Source organism: Pseudorasbora parva, chromosome 2 (genome assembly GCF_024679245.1).
Source record: "Pseudorasbora parva isolate DD20220531a chromosome 2, ASM2467924v1, whole genome shotgun sequence".
Classification (NCBI taxonomy): domain Eukaryota; kingdom Metazoa; phylum Chordata; class Actinopteri; order Cypriniformes; family Gobionidae; genus Pseudorasbora; species Pseudorasbora parva.
The window spans coordinates 16,302,470-16,329,198 of record NC_090173.1 but is presented as its reverse complement, the minus strand read 5'-3'; the positions used below and the strand labels follow the sequence as shown (position 1 = coordinate 16,329,198).

Sequence of the window (26,729 nt, the reverse complement as noted above, 5' to 3'; positions counted from 1 at the left end):
ACGCTCATTGGCTGTCGCCTCACATATTCCGTGTTTTAGAGTATGAATGATAAAAGCGTTGTCGGGCGCCTTCAAATAGTGGAGGGAAGCTTAAATAGAATAACTAAAATTCTGGTCTGTACCTCATACAAAACTATATCGCCAGAGAGAACTGCGACTGCAACACATTGTCATTCAAACTACTTTTGACATATTCAAAGAAATGATTGGGATTATGCTTTTTGTACATTATGTTTTTCTTTATAACCCTATACATACTTTTAAGAAATGGTTATGAGTAGCTTTAGAGGTTATATTTCCAATAGGTTTTATTTGTTATACTTTAAGATTGTAGCGAATTAGCTCAGAGGGGAAATATGAATAATTATTAATAACTCATTATGATTATTCCTCATGATTAATTAAGAATATTTGAATCACTTGATGAGATGAACTGGATGTGGCTACACTGACATTACAATCAATAAATCTGTTCATCCTGTGAACTCTTAGTATTGATTATTCATTCATTCTAAGAAAAGGATATTTTTTTCATGGCCACAGAAAAAATAGTTCTTCTTTTGTATTTACCTAAGAGCATTGAGTGCATAACCAGAAGACTAAAACTAATATGGATCACACGTCACACCTACATGGTAAGAGGCAACGTTAAAGTGGTTGGAAGAACTGGTTCAGAACAGATGGATGAAGTTATGGAAAGAGTCTAAAACCTGTGAGGAACCATCAGTGATAAGCTCCTTTCGCTAAACAAAGGGGTTTACAGTTTTACTAACTACACAGCAATTTGTGTTTCGTATGATACTTGCATTTAGCCTGAGCTGTAGAAGAGTGTCCGAGGTGAAATCGCAGGAGAAAGTTTTGATAGTTTGGTTCGAAGGTGTAGCAATCGATTCCTTTTGAGTGGTATGGGGAAGGCTCTCTTGGGCAAAGCTTTTAAAGCATAGGCCTATTTGTTAAATGTAGCCAGTAATTATGTCTGATTTGTGTCAGTTGCTACATGATGTTTAGTAAAAGACATCAGGAACATACATTTTGCTTCATTTCAATTTATGAAACCATCAACAGAGAGTGCTCACCATGTTGGATATGTCTGAAAGACATTCTTTAACAGTAACATGTTCTCAGTTTACTGTTAAACTGACTGGAACACTGCATGAGTCGGTAAAAACTGGCATCATTGGATTATAAATTGTGGGATATTGGCTCATTTAGAGTCAGAGTGACTGTCAGGCTTGTCCTAATATGAGTTTTGTTTGGGTTTTGTTTATAGATCTGTGCTGACTTGAGTCACAAACTGTTTCAGATGGTTCAGTCCGATTTGATGAAGCAAAAGTCTCCATATGCTGTCCATTTCATTGCTGTTTTGGAGATGCAATTTGTGATATTTTTCATTCCTGTGGGTTTGGGAGTTAGTTTTTGTGCCCTATTAAAGTAACTGTAAGAAAAGTATTTCAATTGATCACAAAATGGCCCTGAAATGTCACTAGAAATCATGTTAATATCAAATACTTATATCACTCACAACAATAGACCGGCCAGGATATTGTCATTTAAAAGAGAGATGAGGTTGGTTTATTGTATGTTACACCTAAAAAACGACTCAACACAATAGTTTTTTCCATCGTTAAACTAGGGGAAGAAATGGATTCGGACACGCCTTAAGTGCAGCTTAGTTCGCTTCAGACCATGCGCTCAGATCATTAAAATAGGGCCCGAGGTGTTTTCCACTGGGGTGTAGATGTCATATTTGCCCGTTGGTTGTAAATACTGCATTGATGTGATGTTTTGTGTTGTTTCTGTGTGCCACTGACTGTGACAGTGTGTGTGTCTGTCAGTTGTCACATTTGCTGAGCTCCAGTGACCTGTAGAAACGCAGCTTGCACTTGGCTCACAGTCATTTCTCTTTTTAGAGAGAGACAGCTTTAGTTCAGATGGTTCACAGAAAGCATGGGAAGGGTTAGAAAATGTTATATTTTTAGCCTTGGAAACACTCTAGCCAGTGCAATTTTTTAAATACTTTTAACTTTTCAGCAAATAATGGTGGAGATAACTACATATCTCAATGATTACATTGCTTCTTGTACTTGTAGCAATACTTTGAAAGTGAAATGTCCAGAGAGTGATGCTGCATTGTCTCGATTTATCCAAAACTGATGAATGTGAATCTAACAAAGTTTTATGTTATTGTACGTATCATGGCATAACATGTAATATTTGACTACCACTAGTGTTCGTTCCAGCTGGAAACTGCAGTGATTTGATTGTACACATAGATAGAGGCAAGTTTGAGAATTTCATAGAGACTTGAGTCTGAACCTTTTTTTGTTCTTCTGTTTTTATACACAGTGATATCAAATCCTCCACTCCGATTTGCATACATAGCATATTCTGTATCTATACATGCCTTTGTATATAGGCATTCTGTGCTATTTTTTAATATGAAGATACATTTGAATCTTCCAATGCACTAATTTCTTGTTAATGTTGTTTGATATTGCAAACCAATATCTAGTTTGCTAGATTTATATTAAAATGGAATTCCCATATAGTTTCCATTTGCATTGCATATGTTAAACCCATGTTCACCCTCAGATTTATATTTAATTAGATAATAAACAGCAAGCTGTCTTTTTGCAGACGCTACAGTGTAGTTTAAACCTGTGAACAAACTAGAGGTGGGCATAGATACATTTTAAAAAAAATCTAGATTAATCTAGATTAATTTTGAATTTAATCTAGATTAAAATATCTCATCTGAATTCTGCCAAAGGCTTTGAGAATGTGTGCTACCCTCTCACATACGTTACGCTAGGGGTGTAATGGTAGATTGCTCACGGTTCGTTTGTATCACGGTTTTAGGTTCACGGTTTCGGTACGGTTCTGTATTTACTATGTTTAGGGAAAAAAGGACTACTGTCAAATAAAAATAAAGAAAATAAGAACAAATAACTTAAATACAAGCAGCAAATACTATTGAGCAAAGATCCTAATAAAACACAATGCTTTTTTTAGGTTTTTCAGGTAGGTCTAACATTTGTTTTTAGGTAGAGAAATTGAATAAAGTGATCAAATGTAAAATAACTACATATTTAACTATCACAAGCTATTCAATCAAGAGCAGTGAGTGAAGTCCTTACCTTTTGTTTGACATTAAAGAAAGTTTCTGCTCCTTTAAGACGTAATGCAGGGATATGCGTCGTCTTTCCAATCTAGATTATATAAAGTTCACTTAAATGCCCACTGAAGTGGCCAACTGAAGTCCCAACCCAAGTTTATGAATAGATTAACGGCGTTATTTTTATTTTTTTTAATCGCCCGATAAGAGTCTCACGTTAACGCAGCACGTTACAGTCTCACGTTAACGCAGCACGTAAGAGTCTCACGTTAATGCAGCACGTTACAGTCTCACGTTAACGCAGCACGTAAGAGTCTCACGTTAACGCAGCACGTTACAGTCTCACGTTAACGCAGCACGTAAGAGTCTCACATTAACGCAGCACGTAAGAGTCTCACATTAACGCAGCACGTAAGAATCTCACGTTAACGCAGCACGTAAGAGTCTCACATTAACGCAGCACGTAAGAGTCTCACGTTAACGCGGCACGTAAGAGTCTCACGTTAATGCAGCACGTTACAGTCTCACGTTAACGCAGCACGTTACAGTCTCACGTTAACGCAGCACGTTACAGTCTCACGTTAACGCAGCACGTAAGAGTCTCACGTTAACGCAGCACGTAAGAGTCTCACATTAACGCAGCACGTAAGAGTCTCACGTTAACGCGGCACGTAAGAGTCTCACGTTAACGCAGCACGTAAGAGTCTCACGTTAACGCAGCACGTAAGAGTCTCATGTTAACGCAGCACGTAAGAGTCTCACGTTAACGCAGCACGTAAGAGTCTCACGTTAACGCAGCACGTAAGAGTCTCACGTTAACGCAGCACGTAAGAGTCTCACGTTAACGCAGCACGTAAGAGTCTCACGTTAACGCAGCACGTAAGAGTCTCACATTAACGCAGCACGTAAGAGTCTCACGTTAACGCGGCACGTAAGAGTCTCACGTTAACGCAGCACGTAAGAGTCTCACGTTAACGCAGCACGTAAGAGTCTCACGTTAACGCAGCACGTAAGAGTCTCACGTTAACGCGGCACGTAAGAGTCTCACGTTAACGCAGCACGTAAGAGTCTCACGTTAACGCAGCACGTAAGAGTCTCACGTTAACGCGGCACGTAAGAGTCTCACGTTAACGCGGCACGTAAGAGTCTCACGTTAACGCAGCACGTAAGAGTCTCACGTTAACGCAGCACGTAAGAGTCTCACGTTAACGCAGCACGTAAGAGTCTCACGTTAACGCGGCACGTAAGAGTCTCACATTAACGCAGCACATAAGAGTCTCACGTTGACGCAGCACGTTACAGTCTCACGTTAACGCAGCACGTAAGAGTTTCACGTTAACGCAGCACGTAAGAGTCTCACGTTAATGCAGCACGTTACAGTCTCACGTTAACGCAGCACGTTACAGTCTCACGTTAACGCAGCACGTAAGAGTCTCACGTTGACGCAGCACGTAAGAGTCTCACGTTAACGCGGCACGTAAGAGTCTCACGTTAACGCGGCACTTAAGAGTCTCACGTTAACGCGGCACGTAAGAGTCTCACGTTAACACGGCACGTAAGAGTCTCACGTTAACGCGGCACGTAAGAGTCTCACGTTGACGCAGCACGTAAGAGTCTCACGTTGACGCAGCACGTAAGAGTCTCACATTAACGCAGCACGTAAGAGTCTCACGTTGACGCAGCACGTAAGAGTCTCACGTTGACGCAGCACGTAAGAGTCTCACGTTAACGCAGCACGTAAGAGTCTCACGTTGACGCAGCACGTAAGAGTCTCACATTAACGCAGCACGTAAGAGTCTCACGTTGACGCAGCACGTTACAGTCTCACGTTAACGCAGCACGTAAGAGTTTCACGTTAACGCGGCACGTAAGAGTCTCACGTTAACGCGGCACGTAAGAGTCTCACGTTAACGCAGCACGTAAGAGTCTCACGTTAACGCAGCACGTAAGAGTCTCACGTTAACGCGGCACGTAAGAGTCTCACATTAACGCAGCACATAAGAGTCTCACGTTGACGCAGCACGTTACAGTCTCACGTTAACGCAGCACGTAAGAGTTTCACGTTAACGCAGCACGTAAGAGTCTCACGTTAATGCAGCACGTTACAGTCTCACGTTAACGCAGCACGTTACAGTCTCACGTTAACGCAGCACGTAAGAGTCTCACATTAACGCAGCATGTAAGTCTCACGTTGACGCAGCACGTAAGAGTCTCACGTTGACGCAGCACGTAAGAGTCTCACGTTGACGCAGCACGTAAGAGTCTCACGTTGACGCAGCACGTAAGAGTCTCACGTTAACGCAGCACGTAAGAGTCTCACGTTGACGCAGCACGTTACAGTCTCACGTTAACGCAGCACGTAAGAGTTTCACGTTAACGCGGCACGTAAGAGTCTCACGTTAACGCGGCACGTAAGAGTCTCACGTTAACGCAGCACGTAAGAGTCTCACGTTAACGCAGCACGTAAGAGTCTCACGTTAACGCGGCACGTAAGAGTCTCACATTAACGCAGCACATAAGAGTCTCACGTTGACGCAGCACGTTACAGTCTCACGTTAACGCAGCACGTAAGAGTTTCACGTTAACGCAGCACGTAAGAGTCTCACGTTAATGCAGCACGTTACAGTCTCACGTTAACGCAGCACGTTACAGTCTCACGTTAACGCAGCACGTAAGAGTCTCACATTAACGCAGCATGTAAGTCTCACGTTGACGCAGCACGTAAGAGTCTCACGTTGACGCAGCACGTAAGAGTCTCACGTTGACGCAGCACGTAAGAGTCTCACGTTAACGCGGCACGTAAGAGTCTCACGTTGACGCAGCACGTAAGAGTCTCACGTTGACGCAGCACGTAAGAGTCTCACATTAACGCAACACGTAAGAGTCTCACGTTGACGCAGCACGTAAGAGTCTCACATTAACGCAGCACGTAAGAGTCTCACGTTGACGCAGCACGTTACAGTCTCACGTTAACGCAGCACGTAAGAGTTTCACGTTAACGCGGCACGTAAGAGTCTCACGTTAACGCGGCACGTAAGAGTCTCACGTCAACGCGGCACGTAAGAGTCTCACGTTAACGCAGCACGTAAGAGTCTCACGTTAACGCGGCACGTAAGAGTCTCACATTAACGCAGCACATAAGAGTCTCACGTTGACGCAGCACGTTACAGTCTCACGTTAACGCAGCACGTAAGAGTTTCACGTTAACGCAGCACGTAAGAGTCTCACGTTAATGCAGCACGTTACAGTCTCACGTTAACGCGGCACGTAAGAGTCTCACGTTAACGCGACACGTAAGAGTCTCACGTTAACGCGGCACGTAAGAATCTCACGTTAACGCAGCACGTAAGAGTCTCACGTTAACGCGGCACGTAAGAATCTCACGTTAACGCGGCACGTAAGAGTCTCACGTTAACGCGGCACGTAAGAGTCTCACGTTAACGCGGCACGTAAGAATCTCACGTTAACGCGGCACGTAAGAGTCTCACGTTAACGCGGCACGTAAGAGTCTCACGTTAACGCGGCACGTAAGAGTCTCACGTTAACGCGGCATGTAAGAGTCTCACGTTAACGCGGCACGTAAGAGTCTCACGTTAACGCGGCACGTAAGAATCTCACGTTAACGCAGCACATAAGAGTCTCACGTTAACGCAGCACGTAAGAATCTCACGTTAACGCAGCACGTAAGAGTCTCACGTTAACGCGGCACGTAAGAGTCTCACGTTAACGCAGCACGTAAGAGTCTCACGTTAACGCAGCACGTAAGAGTCTCACATTAACGCAGCACGTAAGAGTCTCACGTTAACGCAGCACGTTACAGTCTCACGTTAACGCAGCACGTAAGAGTCTCACGTTAACGCAGCACGTAAGAGTCTCACGTTAACGCAGCACGTAAGAGTCTCACGTTAACGCGGCACGTAAGAGTCTCACGTTAACGCAGCACGTAAGAGTCTCACGTTAACGCAGCACGTAAGAGTCTCACGTTAACGCAGCACATTAACGCCAATAATGGCCCACCACTAAAACAAATACACACGTTGCTCTATTAATGATATTTTATATCCCTTAAACACAATCCACTCATAAGCGTGTTTACATGTATTGCATTATGTGCATATTTATTATGTTTATTCATCGGTTTCCCTCAAAGTGGCTGATTTCAGGTTTTACTATCCTTGTGCAGATATATGCACCTGTACACACAAATGCACATCTAGTGCTTTTTTTGTTAATTGTTATTTGCTGTCCATGGAGCAGACCTGTTTACATTTCACTGCCGGTTGTATTCTGTATAACTGTATGTGACAAATAAAACTCTTGAACTTGAACTTGAACTTGATAATTGATTTCTTATGACTAATGATATAAAATATGCAACTAGTTGCATATCCCATGTACTTTCACCTGGGGATTCTCCATTTAATCTGCGTTCTTTTTGACAGTCGGTAAGTGAGAGATATTAAAGAGATGCCATGATTGCAGGCGCTGAGTAATGCTAAAGCGGATCTGATGAATGATTCAGCCATAGCTGCTCTCTTACAAGCAAGAAAACCAATATTGCTTTGGATGAATAATTGTAAGACTCCTTAAGGACCATCTACATTTGTAAACTTCTAGATTAGAGGCGGCACAGAGCTCTGGCTCTCCGCTCACACTGCTTGAGTGTGCTCTGACCCGCTGTGTGAGGAAACAGGCAGCAAATTGAGTATTTTCAAGCCATATGTTTATATTAATGCAATATATGTTTTACTTTATTATTTATTTGTAAAAACAGAATGGCCTAACAGTTTCCCCCCCTTTTATGCTATTGGCAAACAGTGCAGTTCTTTATTGATTAATAAAGAGAGATTGAATACATAAAGTATATTTGTGTAATTTAACCAGTGTAACTTGCGAGTAACTTGAAACTTGTAACAGAGTAACATCATTTAATTACAGAGTAAAAGTAAATCTAATCAGTTACAGTTACTGAGAAAAATTTTTGTAATTAAATAACAGTTACTTTTGAAAATGTTAACGTTGACAAATGGGGTTACATCTGAATCGCTTCTGTAAAAAAGCTAGGACATGTTGAATAATACTAATTTGTTGATTTGCCTGTTTTTTATGTGCATGATGTCTCCTCTTACGACTTTTTGTCCTCTTATGACAGTTTGACTTATATTTAAGTTGATTGAACACAATCAAATCAATTTAGGACAAAATGTATAGAAATTGTGTTGCTTTAGCTCTTTAGATTTTAAAAAAAATTTAGATTTTAAAATCTCTTTAGATTTTAATTAAGCAATTTGAACAAGCAGTACATTTTTTTTCAGTGTAGAATTGCTTTCTCTCAAATATAGGTAAATATAACCATGTCTATCTTCAACAACTTTCTAAATATAACTATATCTGTTTTTAGAAGTTAACCCTTCCTGGTTTAAATGTTTGAAAATGATTATCAGTTGAAAACATTCATCAGAAATTTAGAAAAGTAATCAAATCTAGCCACAGGAGGTCACACGTCAGTGTAACTTTTGTGCCGGTCCCAAGCCCGGATAAATAGAGAGGGCCGTGGCAGGAAGGGCACCCGATGTAACATTTTTGGAAAAAAAAATATTATGCGAATCACGAATATAACTTCCATACTGGATCAGTTGGGTCCCACATTAACAACGACCACCATCAGTGCCGTTGACCTACAGGGCACTGGTGGAAATTGGGCTACTGTTATTCAAAGAAGGAGAGAAGGAAAGTGTGTTAGAGGAGGAAAGTGTGTTAGAGGAGGAAGGCATGTCCGTAGGCAGAGAGGGAAGAAGAAAGACAGGAGTTTAGGACTGAAAGTAGGGACTTTGAATGTGGGTACAATTAAAGGTAAAAGCATAAAACTGGTATATATGATGCAGAGGAGGAAAGTTGACATTCTTTGTGTCCAGGTGGAAAAGGAGCAAGGCTAGAAGCATTGGGGCAGGGTTTAAACTGTTTTATAATGGTGTGGACAGGAAGAAAGATGGAGTTGGAGTGATCCTAAAGGAGGAGTTTGTGAAAAATATTCTAGAGGTAAAGAGTGTCAGATAGGTTGATGAGTCTAAAGCTGGATATTGAAGGTGTGATGTTGAATGTTGTTAGTGCCTATGCTCCACAAGTAGGTTGTAAGCAAGATGTGAGAGACAGATTCTGGAGCGAGTTGGAGGAAGTGATGCAGACTGTTCCCAGAAGTGAGAGGGTAGTGATAGGGGCAGATTTGAATGGACATGTTGGGAAAGGGAATGGTGGGGACGTGGAAGTGATGGGCAGGTTTGGTCTTCAGGAAAGGAACCCAGGAGGACAGAGGTTGGTACACGTACTTTCAGAAGAGGCAGGAACACAGGGTGACATATAAGAGGGGCGGCAGGAGCACACAAGTGGACTATATATTATGTAGAATATAATCTAATGGAAATCAGCTATTGTAAAGAAGTGGTAGGTGAGAGTTTAGCTAGACAGCATAGGATGGTGGTGTGTAAGATGACTCTGGTGGTGAGGAAGATGATGCCATACAATGAAGTTGTGGGAAAGAGTATGGGAAGCAAGGCTAAGGGGAGAAGTGGACATTTGTGAGCAGCAGTATGGTTTCATGTCAAGAAAGAGCACTACAGATGCATTTTTTTCTTTGAGAATGTTAATGGAGAAGTATAGAGAGGGTCAGAAAGATCTGCATTGCGTCTTTGTAGATTTAGAGAAAGCATATGACAGAGTGCCAAGAAAGGAGCTGTGGTATTGTATGAGGAGGTCTGGAGTGGCAGAGAAGTATGTTAGAGTGGTCCAGGACATGTATGAGAGCAGTAGGACAGTGGTAAGGTGGTAGGTGAGACAGAGGACTTCACGGTGAAGGTGGGACTGCATCAAGGATCGGCTCTGAGGCCCTTCTTGTTTGCGGTGGTGATGGACAGGCTGACAGATGAAGTCAGACAGGAATCTCCATGGACTATGATGTTTGCGAATGACATTGTGATCTGTAGTGAGAGCAGGGAGCAGGTGGAGGAAAGTCTAGAGAGGTGGAGGTTTGCTCTGGAGAGAAGAGGAATGAAGGTTAGTCGCAGCAAGACAGAATACATGTGTGTGAATGAGTGAGAACCAAGTGGAACAGTGAGGTTACAGGGAGAAGAGGTAATGGTGCAGGATTTTAATTACTTAGGGTCAACAGTCCAGAGCAATGCAGAGTGTGGAAAAGAGGTGAAGAAGCGTGTGCAGGCAGGTTGGAATGGGTGGAGAAAGGTGTCAGGTCTGTTGTGTGATTGTGAAGAGTACCAGTAAGAATGAAAGGAAAGGTGTACAGGACAGTAGTGAGATCAGCGATGTTGTATGGTTTGGAGACAGTTGCACTGAGGAAAAGACAGGAGGAAGAGCTAGAGGTAGCAGAGCTGAAGATGTTGAGGTTCTCTTTGGGAGTGACGAGGATGGATAGGATCAGGAATGAGGACATCAGAGGGACAGCACATGTGAGATGTTTTGGAGACAAAGTTAGAGAGTCCAGGTTGAGATGGTTTGGACATGTTCAGAGGAGGGAGAGTGAATATATCGGTAAAAGGATGCTGAGGTTAGAGCCGCCAGACAGGAGGTCAAGAGGAAGACCAAAGAGGAGGTTTATGGATGTAGTGAAGGAGGACATGAAGGTAGTCGGTCTGAGAGAAGAGGATAAAGAGGATAGGACTAGATGGAGGCAGATGACCCCTGAAGGGAACAGCCGAAAGAAAAAAATCAAATGTTACATTATTTGGTAACACTATATTTTACAGTGTCCTTGTTTTATATGTTACATAGTAATAACAGTAAATGATGCATTAATAATAATAATAATAATAATAATAGATTTTATTTATAACACACTTTTCATTCCGAAGAATCTCAAAGAAAACAAAAATAAAATAAAATGTATTTTCGGAGAACAATAATAGGCCGAGTAATTCCAATAGGGTCCTCACACCATCAGTGCTCAGGCCCTAATAAAGATGACAGATCGTTTCTTTCTCCTTCGTTTGACTTGTACTTTCCTGAGTATTTGTGATTAAAGATTATTCTTTGAGTTATCTCCTTCATTGTGCACGATTATTACAGCACCCACGCCTGACATTGTTTTTGTTTGTCTGAAATTCTCATACTTTTTTTTAAAGCAAAAGTTGTAATGTTATGATTCATCTGTTAGCGTGGTTGGTTTGGTTCATGGCTCAAAAATATTGATTGATTTTCCTTTTATAATACCTTTTATAATAGAAATTGAATGTAAAACGTAATTTTTCTAGAAGCAAGGCTGTTGAGAAAGTGGGTGGTCACTGTTGTGCTCTGTGTTTCTGCAACATGCGTGTGTTTGCCAGCCTCTGCTGTCTGCACTGCTCTTTGTTCTTTTCTATACTACATCCATCACTGATTCATGAGGGAAGCAGACATTTTGTTCACACAGAGGCTTTGTTTATGCCTTGGATTAACATGTCAGTGCTAAATACAGATGTAAATAGGGTCCAAAATGCTTTGTGACCACGTAAACCACAATTAAAGGTCAGAAATGATATTTGAAAAGGGTTTTCTGACAATGCATGCCTCACCCTTGTGAAAAATAAGGGTGCTTTTCTATTTTAATATATTTTTATAATATAACGTATTCCTGTGATCATCATCAAAGCTGAATTTTCAGCATCATTACTCCAGTCTTCAGTGTCACATGATCCTTCAGAAATCATTCTAATATGATTTAATTCTCAATTATTATGAATGTTGCTGTGTTTTTCTCCGTTTTTTGTCGTTTCCAGTCTTAAATATTTAAAAAAGAAGCATTTGCTATGCTAGATAATCTACCAATGGGGCAAGAAAAATTATCTTGTTTTCTGTTTGAATTAAGATTATTTTGCTTACCACATTGGCAGATTATTTCGGTTGTCTAGTAAAAGATTATTGTTTTATGAATTTTTAGATCTTTCGATTAGAAACCAGACAAAAATACTAAGCAAAAAAAGCTTTTTCTGCAGTGTATTATGAGTACTCTTTTTAAAAGCATGCTAAAGTATATTTTTTCACAGGGTCTAGACAACAGTGAAGGACTGAACGCTCACCTGTGTATAAACCAAGGTTGTATTATGTGCAGCTTTAAAAGAAAATAACCCTTTGAATGAAAATGACTGGAAAAGCCCAAACATTAGTTCAGGGAACATCTTCAGTATGTCTGATTTCATGCTGGACGCATGGAACAAACACACTCTGTTCATCAACGAGAACATTACATCATGTTCTCTGTATTTTAGCCCCTCTGCATGAGTTTGCATGAGGTTAAACAAGTTGCTTTGGATCCAGTTACTTGTTTTATGCAAGAGACCACCACTTGCAGAGTGACATTTAAAGAAGATTTGCAGACCAGGATCTAAAAAAGCTTTACTTATGCCTGAGGATTTGCATAAATGAACTGAGCATTGGTTAAGAAAAAAGGTCTTTCCATTATTGTCTATTAAACCCATGGGTGCTACGGGTAAAGGCGTTCGCATTTTGACATTTCAGATCGAAATAAGATCAAAAACCTCCGGTATTCGGAAATGAATTTTAGCGGAGCCCAACCTGCACACGATCGTGATGCGTTTATTGCTCTTTTCCCATTTTCTGTAGATGAAAGGTGTGGGTGGGTGAAACCATCTCAGTATTCATAATGAAATATCAGAAGCCAGTTTAGCAGCAGGTCTGTGGCGTCTTACACATTCTCTGCTGAAGCATCTGCTCAGAAACACCAGAGGCTTTGGATTTGGCAGCTCCAGTATCCCTGGAGGACCATCCCAGAGAAACTCTCCCAACTGACAAATGATATCCTGCAGAGAGGAGGAGGTGCATTCCTCACCAGAGTCCTAATATTTGATGTAACGGTGGAGTAATAGTTATGCTATCATTTACGGTGCGGGTTAGGAATCAATAGGCACGGGCAGACTGCGGATCCAAGACTATTTAGACTCCATTCAATACCTAGCTGCTCGTTTCTGTATGTAATCTATTCGCAATTTGAATAAAAGTTTTATTTTCCATGCTGCTATAGGATCAATGACCACGTGTAAACTGTTGATTTTCAGGTGAGACAACCCCATTTAAATTCTGAGTAAATCCGCTAATGAAAATAAAGGCTCATGTGGGTATGTTCTTTTGTCCCTTGTGGTGTGTTGAAAACGTGAAGTTAATAAACGTAATTTCGGGAGGAGTACGCCCATCTAATCTTTCAATTAATACCAAGGTATAAAACCAGCAGCTTACCTCCTTCCCCTTTTTGGTTCCTGAAGCATCCCTCCTCCTCCCCTGCTCCTCCTTTTGTACACCACATTGGTGGTGGTTGAGGAGAGATCCCTGACACGAGTGTAAAGCGCTTTGGGTGTAGAGTAGTACATATGAAAGCGCTATATAAATGACTCATTCATTCATTATTTTATTCATTCAATTTGCCTGTTATAGGGGGGCAATCGGAGCTCGGGTAGAATATCCTCTCCGAGCCCCTCTATAGCAGACAGCAAGCCAAATCTGTTTACCACTTTCACTAAGATTATATGGGCACACAAACTCGTGAAGTCTTGGTTATGTAACCCTCTTTCCCTGAATAAGGGAACAGAGATGTTATGTAGATATTCACGTACGTATTGGAATCCCAATACATCGGTGACGTCGATGTAACGTCGATCTTGGCCGACTGAAAGGGAACCCAATAACGTGGTGTTCCCAGTCAAACTGAGTGTAAAAAGCATTATTTTGGGATCATTTTGTCCATATTAAATGAACTCTTTCCCTGCCAGTGTTTTTAAAAAAAAGTTGCCAGACACCGCCAGGGTTTTTGACCATTTTCACCAAAATTTAATAGCCCTTAGAATATTTTGTTTTATGAATATCTGCGTATGCAATATATTAAAAGATAGAGCTCTCTTCTTTTTTTCTTTTTTTTATAAAAACAAACAAAAACGTTTTATTCTAGCTTCTTGCATTCCTTTTTTATCAACACTTGAATACGGCCAAGTTTCATAAAAAAAAAAGCAACATTTTGAACAAAAGGCTGAGAAAATCACATTTTTGTGGAAGACTGCATTCAGATTAGATTCAGAGCGATGATCAAACACAGATGGAGTAGATTGAGTCCGTCAACACACCTAATGCTTCACAGTCCTGTAGTTCATCCTGGCTCCACATTTCATTCACTGACATTAGGTTTTGATTTTTATGATGTTTAATATTGATGATCACGTTATTTTTTATATGCATATGATTACATATCATCACTTGTTTTACTGCGTCTTACTCGCGTGTGTTTTGATCAGTAGATTCAGTACTCATTCAGAAGATGTGTAATAGCGCCCCCTAGCGTCTAACAGTTAAAAATTCCCTTTTGGCATTGATGCGTTTTCTCACAAATAACGGAAAATTCCGTGTTTGGTGGGGAAAGAGATAAATAAGAAAAAAATTACACTGTTGGTCACATTAGTGCGGTTTAATTTCCAGGAAATTTGTTTTGAAATGGTTATATTTTGTACAAAATTATGTAAAAAAAAATGCACAAACGTCAAATGACCTGATATTTGACTCACCCATTCATTTTCAATGGAAGGTATGGTCAAAAGTCGAAAAACAGGTAATTTGAGAATATATGAAAAAATAAATACAAAACCTCTTCTAATTTATAGAAAACAAGTTGACAAAAAAGATTGAATCCAATATTTGTTTTGTAGGATGGTCATGACCGTGAACACCACAAGGGTGACTTTGTGACATTTTGTGGATTTAAAAAATAACTCCTGGTTAATTCCTGGTTAAAATTATGGTATGGGCAAATTGTTCACATATTGGCAAAGGTTTTATACACAACAGATGCATGTTCTCATCTTTTTTTTTCTTTTTTTTCTGTTAATTACCACCATGTTGGAAGCACGTGTCTATTTTTGGGCACATCTTCATGTCAATATTCAGTCAGTCAGAGTGTCACCTGCTGGCAACAGGAAATGTCATGCCTTACTCTGTAATGTACTCCCTTTACACATTTAATATGCCATGAAGTATCAAACATGCTAGGAACACGTTAAATCATGCAATACTTGGCTAATGTGCTAATGTGTGCGATTAATGCCACGAAACAATAAGTGGTTTAAGTCCGATCTGCCCCAAACTTCATAATCAGACAAAAAATCGTATTAGTCTTAGTCAGATTTTACTCATTTAGTCTTTCATAGTTTTAGTCGATAAAAAGTTATTGCATTTTTTTTTTTTTTTTTTTGGTCAAGTTTTAGTCTTTACTTTTAGTCAAACTGCCGTTACCAACATTAATTTTGGTAGCTTTTTTATATACAGGTGTTGGTCATATATTTAAAATATCTTCAAAAAGTTGATTTATTTTAGTAATTCCATTCAAAAAGTGAATTAGACTGATATACTGATATATTTAAAAAAAAAAATCTTTTTCTTTTAATTTTGATGATTATAACTGACAACTAAGGAAAATCCCAAATTCAGTATATCAGAAATTTTGAATATTACTTAAGACCAATACAAAGAAAGGATTTTTTTAGAAATCTTGGCCAACCAACAAGTATGAACATGTACAGCAATCAATACGATGAATATTTTTGGTCACTGTCTTCATTAACAAAATTAACACTGTTGAGAAGAGTCCTGCTATTATCGTCATGAAACGGGATTTTGTTGTTACTCAAGTATACAGTGTCCAAACTGCCTCAAACTTCACATGTTTGATAAGTGTCCTGGCCTGCAGTCATAGTGCCAGCAGTTGGTAGCAGGAAGTGTGGCAAATACAAATGACTGACATAGTTGTCGTATTTGTATATACTTAAATGCATTATGCTGTGCAACTGGGTGGTGATGGCATGTGTGAGATGGCCCTGTCACCGCTGCTTGCAGCTTTGTTATTATTATTAGGCCGGAGACACACTGCAAGCGTGGCGTTTCTGCTGCGTGTCAGCCGCGGGGCGGCTGCCTGGCGTTTTCTCTGCCTTTGCACACCAGAAGCGTGTCTGACGCGGCGCCTCTGCTGCTGGGAAGCCCTATACTTCATGTTAAATATAAATATATTGCCTATTGATACAGCAAAGACAACGTCGGCAGTCGCCTATTGACCATACATATATGGTATTGACGGCAAAATAGGCTACAGAATATTTCGTTCTGTATTGACAGGTTTAATATTTCAAAATCGATAATTATGTTGTTTTTTTATTATTAAGTAGGCCTATATCTGCATTTATGTTAACCTAAAGACTTTCAAACATGAAAATGTCATTTATTAATATGTATCCGTGTCAAAATGGCATATAAACATCTTTTCCTATGCTATTTTGCCTAGAAACGCTTCCAACACGCTTGCGTGTCGCGTGAAAAATAGGCGTCTCTTCTATTTGAAGCATGCACGCGTTTTCCGCGCGGCTCGGACCGCGCGTGAGCCGCGCGGCTGACGCAGGCAGTATGTAAGCGCTAACCGGTTAACATGGGAGCCGAAATAAAAACGGACACGCCACGCAGCCGAGACGCTCACGGCACGCTTGCAGTGTGTCCCCGGCCTTAGTGTTAGTATTGTTACTACATTGAGACATAGCTAAATTCTACTGTACAGCTGTAATATATTTCTGTCACAATTTAACACAAGTAACACCAAACTTTTATTTTGACAGGTTGCCGTTAAGCCGTTGTGTGTGGATGGTATGAAAATAGTTTTACCAAATAATCAAATGGTCATGAAGTGACACTTGTGTTCATGTCCTCATATAGTTAGGCAGCAGATGCTGTAAACACCATGAGTGTCACGCGTGCTGCAGTGTGTCACTGTGCGGTAAATGAAGCTGTGCATCTGCACCATACAATCACAGAGAGACACTCAGAGCATACAGGATTCATACATATATAATATACGTACTAGTCGTTTTGCAGTTTAATATTCACAGACACTAGTCTATATCGCAATACATTTAAGTGTACTGGCATGCTTTTTATAAATACATCCAAAATTTTGATAAATTATACTGTAAATTTTGTTTTTATGACTGGATTCCACAATTCCGCATTGTGGAAATCATAGGGCCCTACATGGTGCCGGTGTATGCAGGAAATTATCCCCTTACACCTAACCCTCCAACCAAATGAGATCGAAACACCCCTACCCCTTCACGTGAACACGCAAAACAGAGTGATGGGAAATGGGATTGGACCTAAGTTTAGGTATTGGGTAGGATTAAGGGATGTAGATTATAAGGTAAAGTAGAATAAAGCATTATTATGTACTTTATCAGTACTAGTAAATCCAGTGTCCTAGTTATATGCATGCTAATAAACATCTAGTTAATAGCAGGAGTTGAACCCTAAAATAAAGTCTTACTGGTGAAACATAGCAAAGGTCACTATACTGTATTGGTAATGTGTAAGAAATCCTGAAATGAATGCACAGAATGTACATGAAATCCACAGAGTCACTCAAATAGCTAAATATAAATTGTGTTGTTATATGAAATGCAGAGGAACGAACAGTTCTATCAGTGTTGATGACTGCCCTCAAACTCTCAAATTAAACTTACTCTTGTGCTCCAGTGTGTCAAAACTTGTTCTTTCTTCAATTTTAGGTCACTTGGCGTGCCTCCAGGAAGAGGAAGCTGTCCTCTAATTGGCCCGTTACCCTTTGACCTGATCTATACAGACTACCACGGCCTGCAGCAGATGAAGCAGCACATGGGCCTTTCCTTTAGACAGCACAGGTCAGTTTGAGCCTCTGTTCCATAAACAAGTTGCCTTTCTATCTTTCTCCAGCAAAGCAGAGATTACTGATGCTGTACTGTGGCAGCATTTGTTTTGCAGGTTTACAATTATTAACAGAAAAGCTCATTTACTCCTGTGCCTGCAAACAGCTTTTATTAGGATTTTCTAAACTTGAATTATTTTCCACTTTGTATGAAGTTGGAAATTCTAACATCCTGTGTTGAATGGAAATACAGTCAAATTGTATCACGCAATTTAAGCTTTAAAAGTAATTGTTGCACTGTAAACCCCTAACACTACAAATAATGAATTGGTTTGAGTAGAGCCAATAAAAAATAAACAAATTAGTTTAAACAACTTAACTTTGGTGAGAATTTAGAACTTTCTTTTTCTGTTCAGATCACAAAACGGACTGATTTTAAGTAATCTGAATTTTTTCACTGTTTTAAGTTTTATGAACTTGTTTCTTTTAATTTACACAAACTTAAATTTAACTGAAACTGGGCTTGGATTTCTATTTCCCAGCATGTTTTGCCATGACACTCAAAAGAACATTGGCTCAGTAGTGCACAACACAACACAAGCAAACATAAGTTCACAACACAACGAAAAAGCCACATTGCAACGAAATCAAGCTGCAACACACCGGGATCAAGACACAACACAACGACATCGACACAACACAACGACATCAAACCACAACACAACGACATCAAGCCACAACACAACGACATCAAGACACAACACAACGACATCAAACCACAACACAACGACATCAAGCCACAACACAACGACATCGAGACACAACACAACGACATCAAACCACAACACAACGACATCAAGCCACAACACAACGACATCAAACCACAACACAACGACATCAAGCCACAACACAACGACATCGACACAACACAACGACATCAAACCACAACACAACGACATCAAAACACAACGACATCAAGACACAACACAACGACATCAAGACACAACACAACGACATCAAGCCACAACACAATGACATCAAACCACAACACAACGACATCAAGACACAACACAACGACATCAAGACACAACACAACGACATCAAACCACAACACAACGACATCAAACCACAACACAACGACATCAAACCACAACACAACGACATCAAACCACAACACAACGACATCGACACAACACAACGACATCAAACCACAACACAACAACATCAAAACACAACGACATCAAGCCACAACACAACGACATCAAGACACAACACAACGACATCAAGCCACAACACAACGACATCAAGACACAATACAATGACATCAAGCCACAACACAACGACATCAAGACACAACACAACGACATCAAGCCACAACACAACGACATCAAGCCACAACACAACGACATCAAGACACAACACAACGACATCAAGACGCAACACAACGACATCAAAACACAACACAACGACATCAAGACACAACACAACGACATCAAAACACAACACAACGACATCAAGACACAACACAACGACATCAAGACACAACACAACGACATCAAGCCACAACACAACGACATCAAGACAAAACACAACGACATCAAGACACAACACAACGACATCAAGCCACAACACAACGACATCAAGACGCAACACAACGACATCAAGGCAAAACACAACGACATCAAAACACAACGACATCAAGACACAACACAACGACATCAAGACACAACACAACGACATCAAGACACAACACAACGACATCAAGACACAACACAACGACATCAAGACACAACACAACGACATCAAAACACAACACAACGACATCAAGACACAACAAAACGACATCAAGACACAACACAACGACATCAAGACAAAACACAACGACATCAAAACACAACACAACGACATCAAGACACAACACTACGACATCAAGACACAACACAACGACATCAAGCCACAACACAACGACATCAAAACACAACACAACGACATCAAAACACAACACAACGACATCAAGACACAACAAAACGACATCAAGCCACAACACAACGACATCAAGACAAAACACAACGACATCAAGACACAACACAACGACATCAAGGCACAACACAACGACATCAAGCCACAACACAATGACATCAAGACACAACACAACGACATCAAGACACAACACAACGACATCAAGGCACAACACAACGACATCAAGCCACAACACAATGACATCAAGACACAACACAACGACATCAAGGCACAACACAACGACATCAAGACACAACAAAACGACATCAAGCCACAACACAATGACATCAAGACACAACACAACGACATCAAGACACAACACAACGACATCAAGCCACAACAACAACAAAATTAAGACACAACACAATGACATCAAGACACAACACAACGACATCAAACCACAACAACAACAAAATTAAGACACAACACAATGACATCAAGCCACAACACAACACAACGACATCAAGCCACGACACAACACAACGACATCAAGCCACAACACAACACAACGACATCAAGCCACGACACAATAACATCAAGACAAAACAACAAAATCAAGCCACAACACAACGACATCAAGACACAACACAACAACATCAAGACACAACACAACGACATCAAGACATTTAACGTTAATGCTGCAAAAAAACAAAAACAATATAACACTTAATTGTGTCATTTACTCTCCCTTTTTTTTACAATGGCCTAGTAGTGCTAACCCTATCCCTAACCCTAACCCCAATGAAGCAATTGCTATGCTAAGATAATGCTACCAAACCATTGTGTAACCAATTAGCAAGGTGGCCTTTACTGAATTATCTAGTTAAAGATAGTCAAGTTCCCACTACAAAAATTTTTTTGATATGATATTTTAAGTTAAATGTATAAATTAGCTAAATTCAGAGCAATGCCAGATAGCAGACCAACACTGAATTAATGTTGAATCAATGTTGATGCATCAACTAAAATATCATTAAATCAATGTGCAAATTTAAAAATAGACCAAGATGGGCATAAAATCAATTTTTTTTTTCAACTTTTTTCAACACTGAATTAACATAAAAAAAAATCCAACAATTAATTGCCACAGAATCCTGCTGTACATTTGATCAGCAAGATTGATTTTTATAAAGGTTTTTTTTTTTATTTATCACTCAAAGGCCACATAGGGCTCCAATTAACATGGTTTTGAATCAGAGAGTCACTCAAAGTAAACGACTACCTTCATTTTACATGCAAATGTGTGTATTTATGCCCCCACAGTTTGAACAGGAATGAACATCACATTCAGAAAAAAACAAGTGGCTCTAAAATGGCTCATAAAACCCAGAATTAGTGCAGTTAAGTAGCTTTTATAAACATGCCTTAAATAAACATTACCGATGTGCATGTTGAGACAGAACAGTGGCACTGATATATTTTAAGATACAGTGTATCAGTTGAAGTTTATTTCAGTTAAAACAGCTCAAACATAGCCTAGAAATCTAGACCCACCCTAGCGGCAGCAAATCTAATCTGCCGAGAGTGTCGTCTAGCAACTCTCAATTCACTTCTGAGCTGTTAAAAACAAACTCTGGTCGGGCCAATCACAACGTGTATAGAGTCGGTGGGCGGGGCTTAACGTAATGACGGCAGAGTTGCGCTTGCGTGCTTCTAGTAAACACAGAAACTGGCGAACGGCGGTCTTTCGAATCAGCTTTGACCGCGACTCTGGAAGACTTGGAGTTAAAGGGTTACTTCAGCGATTAGCATATGGCTTTGTATCAGTAGAAACCCTGGAGAATATTCAAATTATTGTGCTTTCCCCCCTCATATCTCCCTGAGACGAGAGATTTATGCATTTTATTTCTGGAAAAATTCCTCCTATGATGCAAAATGACGATTTTTGCATCATAGGAGGAATGTTTGCCCAGAGGCTAAAGACTACAGCCAGCAGAGGGAGCTATTTCCGCATTTTTTGAATCTGCGCATGGGGGATGGGAGATAACACTCAGCTGGCAGACAGGATCATTTAAACGGAGCTATGGTGAGCAATGTAAGTCTTTTAACATCTCAAATTCATTTCTATGAAAGTTAAGCTTGCAAAGGCATGAACTGAAACGTGTGCCAGACTGAACTCCTGTGTGAATGTATGCCGCGAATGTAGTCGTGATTACCTCAGCTCTCATCACTCGTGCAGTTAGTGCTCAGGGCTGTGACACTCGCGCGGTGACTCACTCATTATATTGAACAGACACGTTCAGTTTTTAATTGTAGTGTCTTCTAACTCAGTCACAGTAATGAAGTTGGTGGTGTTGGGAATGGCCTCACAGGGCAGCGAAGCATTCTGGGAATTGTAGTCTTTCATCCCCATGGGACAAAAATACATTTTCTGTCTTTTCTCAGTCTAGAAGACACCAAATTCAAAAATAATTTCACATTTCTACTACATTGATGACCCAGTTTAAATACAGATTCATCTTCCCAGCGCTGAAGTACCCCTTTAAGCTTTTCTCTGAGAAAAGAACAAAGAACGGCACTGAAGTCATTCTTAAGAAGTGAAGATGTGTTCGCAGTTTTGCCGACCGGATGCAGCGAAAGTTTAATCTACCAACTAGCTCTGCTTCACCTTCGTTGCTTTGGTTGGTTGTAGCGCTATCCAATTGCGTGCACGCCATGAAAAGGGAGTTTGAAAGACAACCGTTTATCCCGCCCCTTGGATTGAGCCCTGTTAATGGTTAGTTTCCAGACCAAACATCTTGATGTGGGTCTGGCTTGTCAGGCTAGCTCAAACATGCATTTTAGTCGAGGACTAGTTTAAGCCTTGTTTTTGAAACCAGGAGAAAGAGCTTAAATATAATTTAAGTACAGAAAATAATAAAATGGATGACAAAGTGACTTAAAACAATTACATAATTGTTAATTCGGACTTTATAAAGCAATGCCAAAAGCCTGGAAAACATGACAACATAAATGCAAACTGAATCTGTAAAATGGAAGTAAATGCAAATGAAAACTCTCCAACAAAGACAGAAACACTGTCCCACAGACTGAACCATTAAGCAATGCCCCAAAGCACTCCAGGGCCATAACGGGGCCATTTTTGCAGTAACAGCAAATACAAACTTGGAGGCCTCCTTTTCTCAGCCATCGTTTCTTGTTGTAAGGCATCTAAAGAATACAAAAACAAACAGTTTAGATATGTACAATATTCTAAAACATTTTATCAGTATTAGTGTATGACTGACAGAAGGTGGGTCATAAATATTTGGAAATGTGACTTACAAATGTGCTACAAAATGAAGTGCAACTTTAATTTAAAATTCAATTTCATGACTATTTAATGAATGACCTTTTAGTTTGACATTGAAGCAGGGCACAATCTGATGTAACTGAAGTCAGTTGATTCAAAACTTTAACTCTCTCAGTCACAAAGCCAATGTCAGCAGCCGTTTCATGTTCTTCCTCCCCTTCCAAATGATAAACACTACCACGGTGAGCTGCTCGAGGTCACCCTCACAGTCATCTGTCTGGTTATCCTGAAGTAGAGTACATAAAAAAAAAAAAAAAAAAAATTTCAGTGCCTTTTGCTATCAAAAATACTTTTGCTATCAAAAATATAATTTATTTTTGAAAATAAATCACAAGTTTATTACGAGTAACTCACAAGGAACTCTTTTGATGAGGTCTAGATGATTTTCTCTCAGGAAAAAGATAAGGGCCTTCAGAACACACTCTCTGCTCAGGTGAATAAAGTCTATGATAAAGCAATTGTAATTATTTTTTCTTATTTAGAAAAATCTTTAGTATATTATTAATCTATAGTAGGTAATCACAGTTTGCAGATATGAGAAAGCAAAGGACATGAAAAAAAAAAAAATACAAAACTAAAATAATTAGTATGACTGACCAGATGCAATGAGAAATCATTGGTTGCATTTTTAATTTAGTCTGAAAATTAGACATGCATCCACATCATACGTTATCTTTACACACATATTGAATTATTCTAGATCAAAGCGATGGTTCACCCAAAAAACGTAATTTGATGTTAATTTACTCACCTTCAGGCCATCCTAGATGTTTTTTTTTTCCTTCAGTAGAAATGTAAAGAAGATTTTAGTTGATTACATGCAAGTCAATAGACAGGATTTTACTGAAACATATCCTACATTAGTCATTCCGTGGACCGTGTACAGGGTCCAGAATGACATCGTCATGTATATACTTTCCCTTTTGAATGTCTGTAGAGGAGCTATGATGTCATATATGGTACCATTTGAAAGCTTAGAGTCACTACCTTATGGAGATATGCATCACTTTGGCATTTGTTTTAGACAAAGTAATGTATTTACACTAAATTACTCTGGTATCATTTCTGCCTGGATTTGGCCTACTCAGATTGAAAAGACTGCCATACACACATACAGTGATTTTACAGGAAACCCTTTGAAGTTAAATAACACAACACTGCAACACTGCTAAAAGTGATAAACATGTAAGTATGTTGTGTAAGTTGTTATACCCACCCCCTCCCAAAAAAAGGCGTTTTTTGAATATTTTTTGTTTAATTCATTTTTGAAAGTGTGTAACTCAGGCCCTGTGTGCTATAGCACCTTGCAGACTGTTTGGGCTGTTTCCAGCATATATAATTAATTTAATGACACTGGGATATTGCATTTATATCTCACTGTATATGGTGAGGGGAGGGGGGGGGGGGTCATCTCTTCAGACCCATTTCAATAAATCTTGCATACAACATGACACAGACAAACTTCTTTTTTTTCACTATTTTCTGGAATTTAGTGGAAACAGCCCAAACTGTCTGCAGGGTCCTAGAGTGCACAGGGCCTGAGTTACATACTTTCAAAAATGAATTTATATTTAAAAAATATATACATTATTTTAAAAAAAACTAATTTTTGGAAGGGTAATTTCAGCTTCAACAAACATAAACTTACATGTTTATCACTTTTAGCAGTGTTTTATGTAACTTCAAAAGGTTTCCTGTAAAATGACACCAAAAATTTGAACCTAGACCACTGTATGTGTGTTTGGAAAGCTTTTCAATTTGCACATATATATATATATATATATATATATATATATATATATATATATATATATATATATATATATATATATATATATATAATATATATATATAATCAACCAATCACATGGCAGTTGTTTCAATGCATTTAAGGGTGTGGTCCTGGTCAAGACAATCTCCTGAACTCCAAACTGAATGTCAGAATGGGAAAGAAAGGTGATTTAAACAATTTTGAGCGTGGCATTGTTGTTGGTGCCAGACAGGCCGGTCTGAGTATTTCACAATCTGCTCAGTTACTGGGATTTTCACACACAACCATTTCTAGGGTTTACAAAGAATGGTGTGAAAAGGGAAAAACATCCAGTGTGTGGCAGTCCTGTGGGCGAAAATGCCTTGCTGATGCTAGAGGTCAGAGGAGAATGGGCCGCCTGATTCAAGCTGATAGAAGAGCAACTTTGACTGAAATAACCACTCGTTACAACCGAGGTATGCAGCAAAGCATTTATGAAGGCACAACACGCACATCCTTGAGGCAGATGGGCTACCACAGCAGAAGACCCCACCGGGTACCACTTATATCCACTACAAATAGGAAAAAGAGGCTACAATGTTGCCTGGTCTGATGAATCTTGATTTCTGTTAAGACAATCAGATGGTAGAGTCAGAATTTGGCGTAAACAGAATGAGAACATGGATCCATCATGCCTTGTTACCACTGTGCAGGCTGGTGGTGGTGGTGTAATGGTGTGGGGGATGTTTTCTTGGCACACTTTAGGCCCCTTAGTGCCAATTGGGCATCGTTTAAATGCCACGGCCTACCTGAGCATTGTTTCTGACCATGTCCATCCCTTTATGACCACCATGTACCCATCCTCTGATTGCTAATTCCAGCAGGATAATGCACCATGTCACAAAGCTTGAATCATTTCAAATTGGTTTCTTGAACATGACAATGAGTTCACTGTACTAAAATGGCCCCCACAATCACCAGATCTCAACCCAATAGAGCATTTTGGGGATGTGGTGGAACGGAACCTTCGTGCCCTAGATGTGCATCCCACAAATCTCCATCAACTGCAAGATGCTATCCTATCAATATGGGCCAACATTTCTAAAGAATGATTTCAGCACCTTGTTGAATCAATGCCATGTAGAATTAAGGCAGTTCTGAAGGCGAAAGGCGGTCAAACACAGTATTAGTATGTTCCTAATAATCCTTTATGTGAGTGTGTATATATATATATAGCTCTGGAAAAAATTAAGAGACCACAGCATTTTTTCTTTTCTTAAATCAGCATCTCTACAAGTATGGAAGCCATTCCAATGTCTTTTGAATTTCAACACAGGCACACCTCATTCTACTGAATGAGGTGCTGATTAGGTGATCACCTGAATCAAATCTTATTTAATAAGGAAAATTATAAAGCAAACACTTTTGTGGTCATCACTATCTTCTTGCAGTAGGACCAGCTGGATGGCAAAAACAGTGCTAGTAGTACCTCAAAAGGAATTGGAATCAAAAAATAACTAATGCCCATGACAAAAAAAAAAGTTGAGAGGGAAAGTTTTGAGTGAGAAAATGAAGGGTTCAATTCTGGCTTTTCCCGCAGAGGGATAAAGTGAGCGTTGCGTTGCTTCTATCCTTAAAATTTTAAAAACGACGGTTCATAAGAACAAGGTCAAGCAGCAGACAACAAAGCTGTCTCAGATCGGCAGATTTGTCTTTGTGAAGTATGAATGATTTAAACCACGTATAAGAAAGGGGGTAATTTAGCGCTCGGAAAGTGTTCCACCCATAGGGGCGGCCATTGCTAACCGAGCCATCACCTGCTGTTATCATCCCATTGACTCCCATTCATTTT

General features: G+C 39.7%; 1 protein-coding gene across 2 annotated transcripts in view; it reads left to right on the top strand.

The window, feature by feature from the left end:
• Window positions 1-26,729, top strand: part of LOC137092861 (alpha-1,6-mannosylglycoprotein 6-beta-N-acetylglucosaminyltransferase B-like) — a 201,477-nt gene that overhangs the window by 129,580 nt on the left and 45,168 nt on the right. For both annotated transcript variants that reach the window (XM_067457377.1, XM_067457386.1), the window contains one exon: window positions 17,701-17,832. In XM_067457377.1, the coding sequence (XP_067313478.1) occupies window positions 17,701-17,832 (132 nt within the window). The remainder of the gene's footprint in view (window positions 1-17,700; window positions 17,833-26,729) is intronic.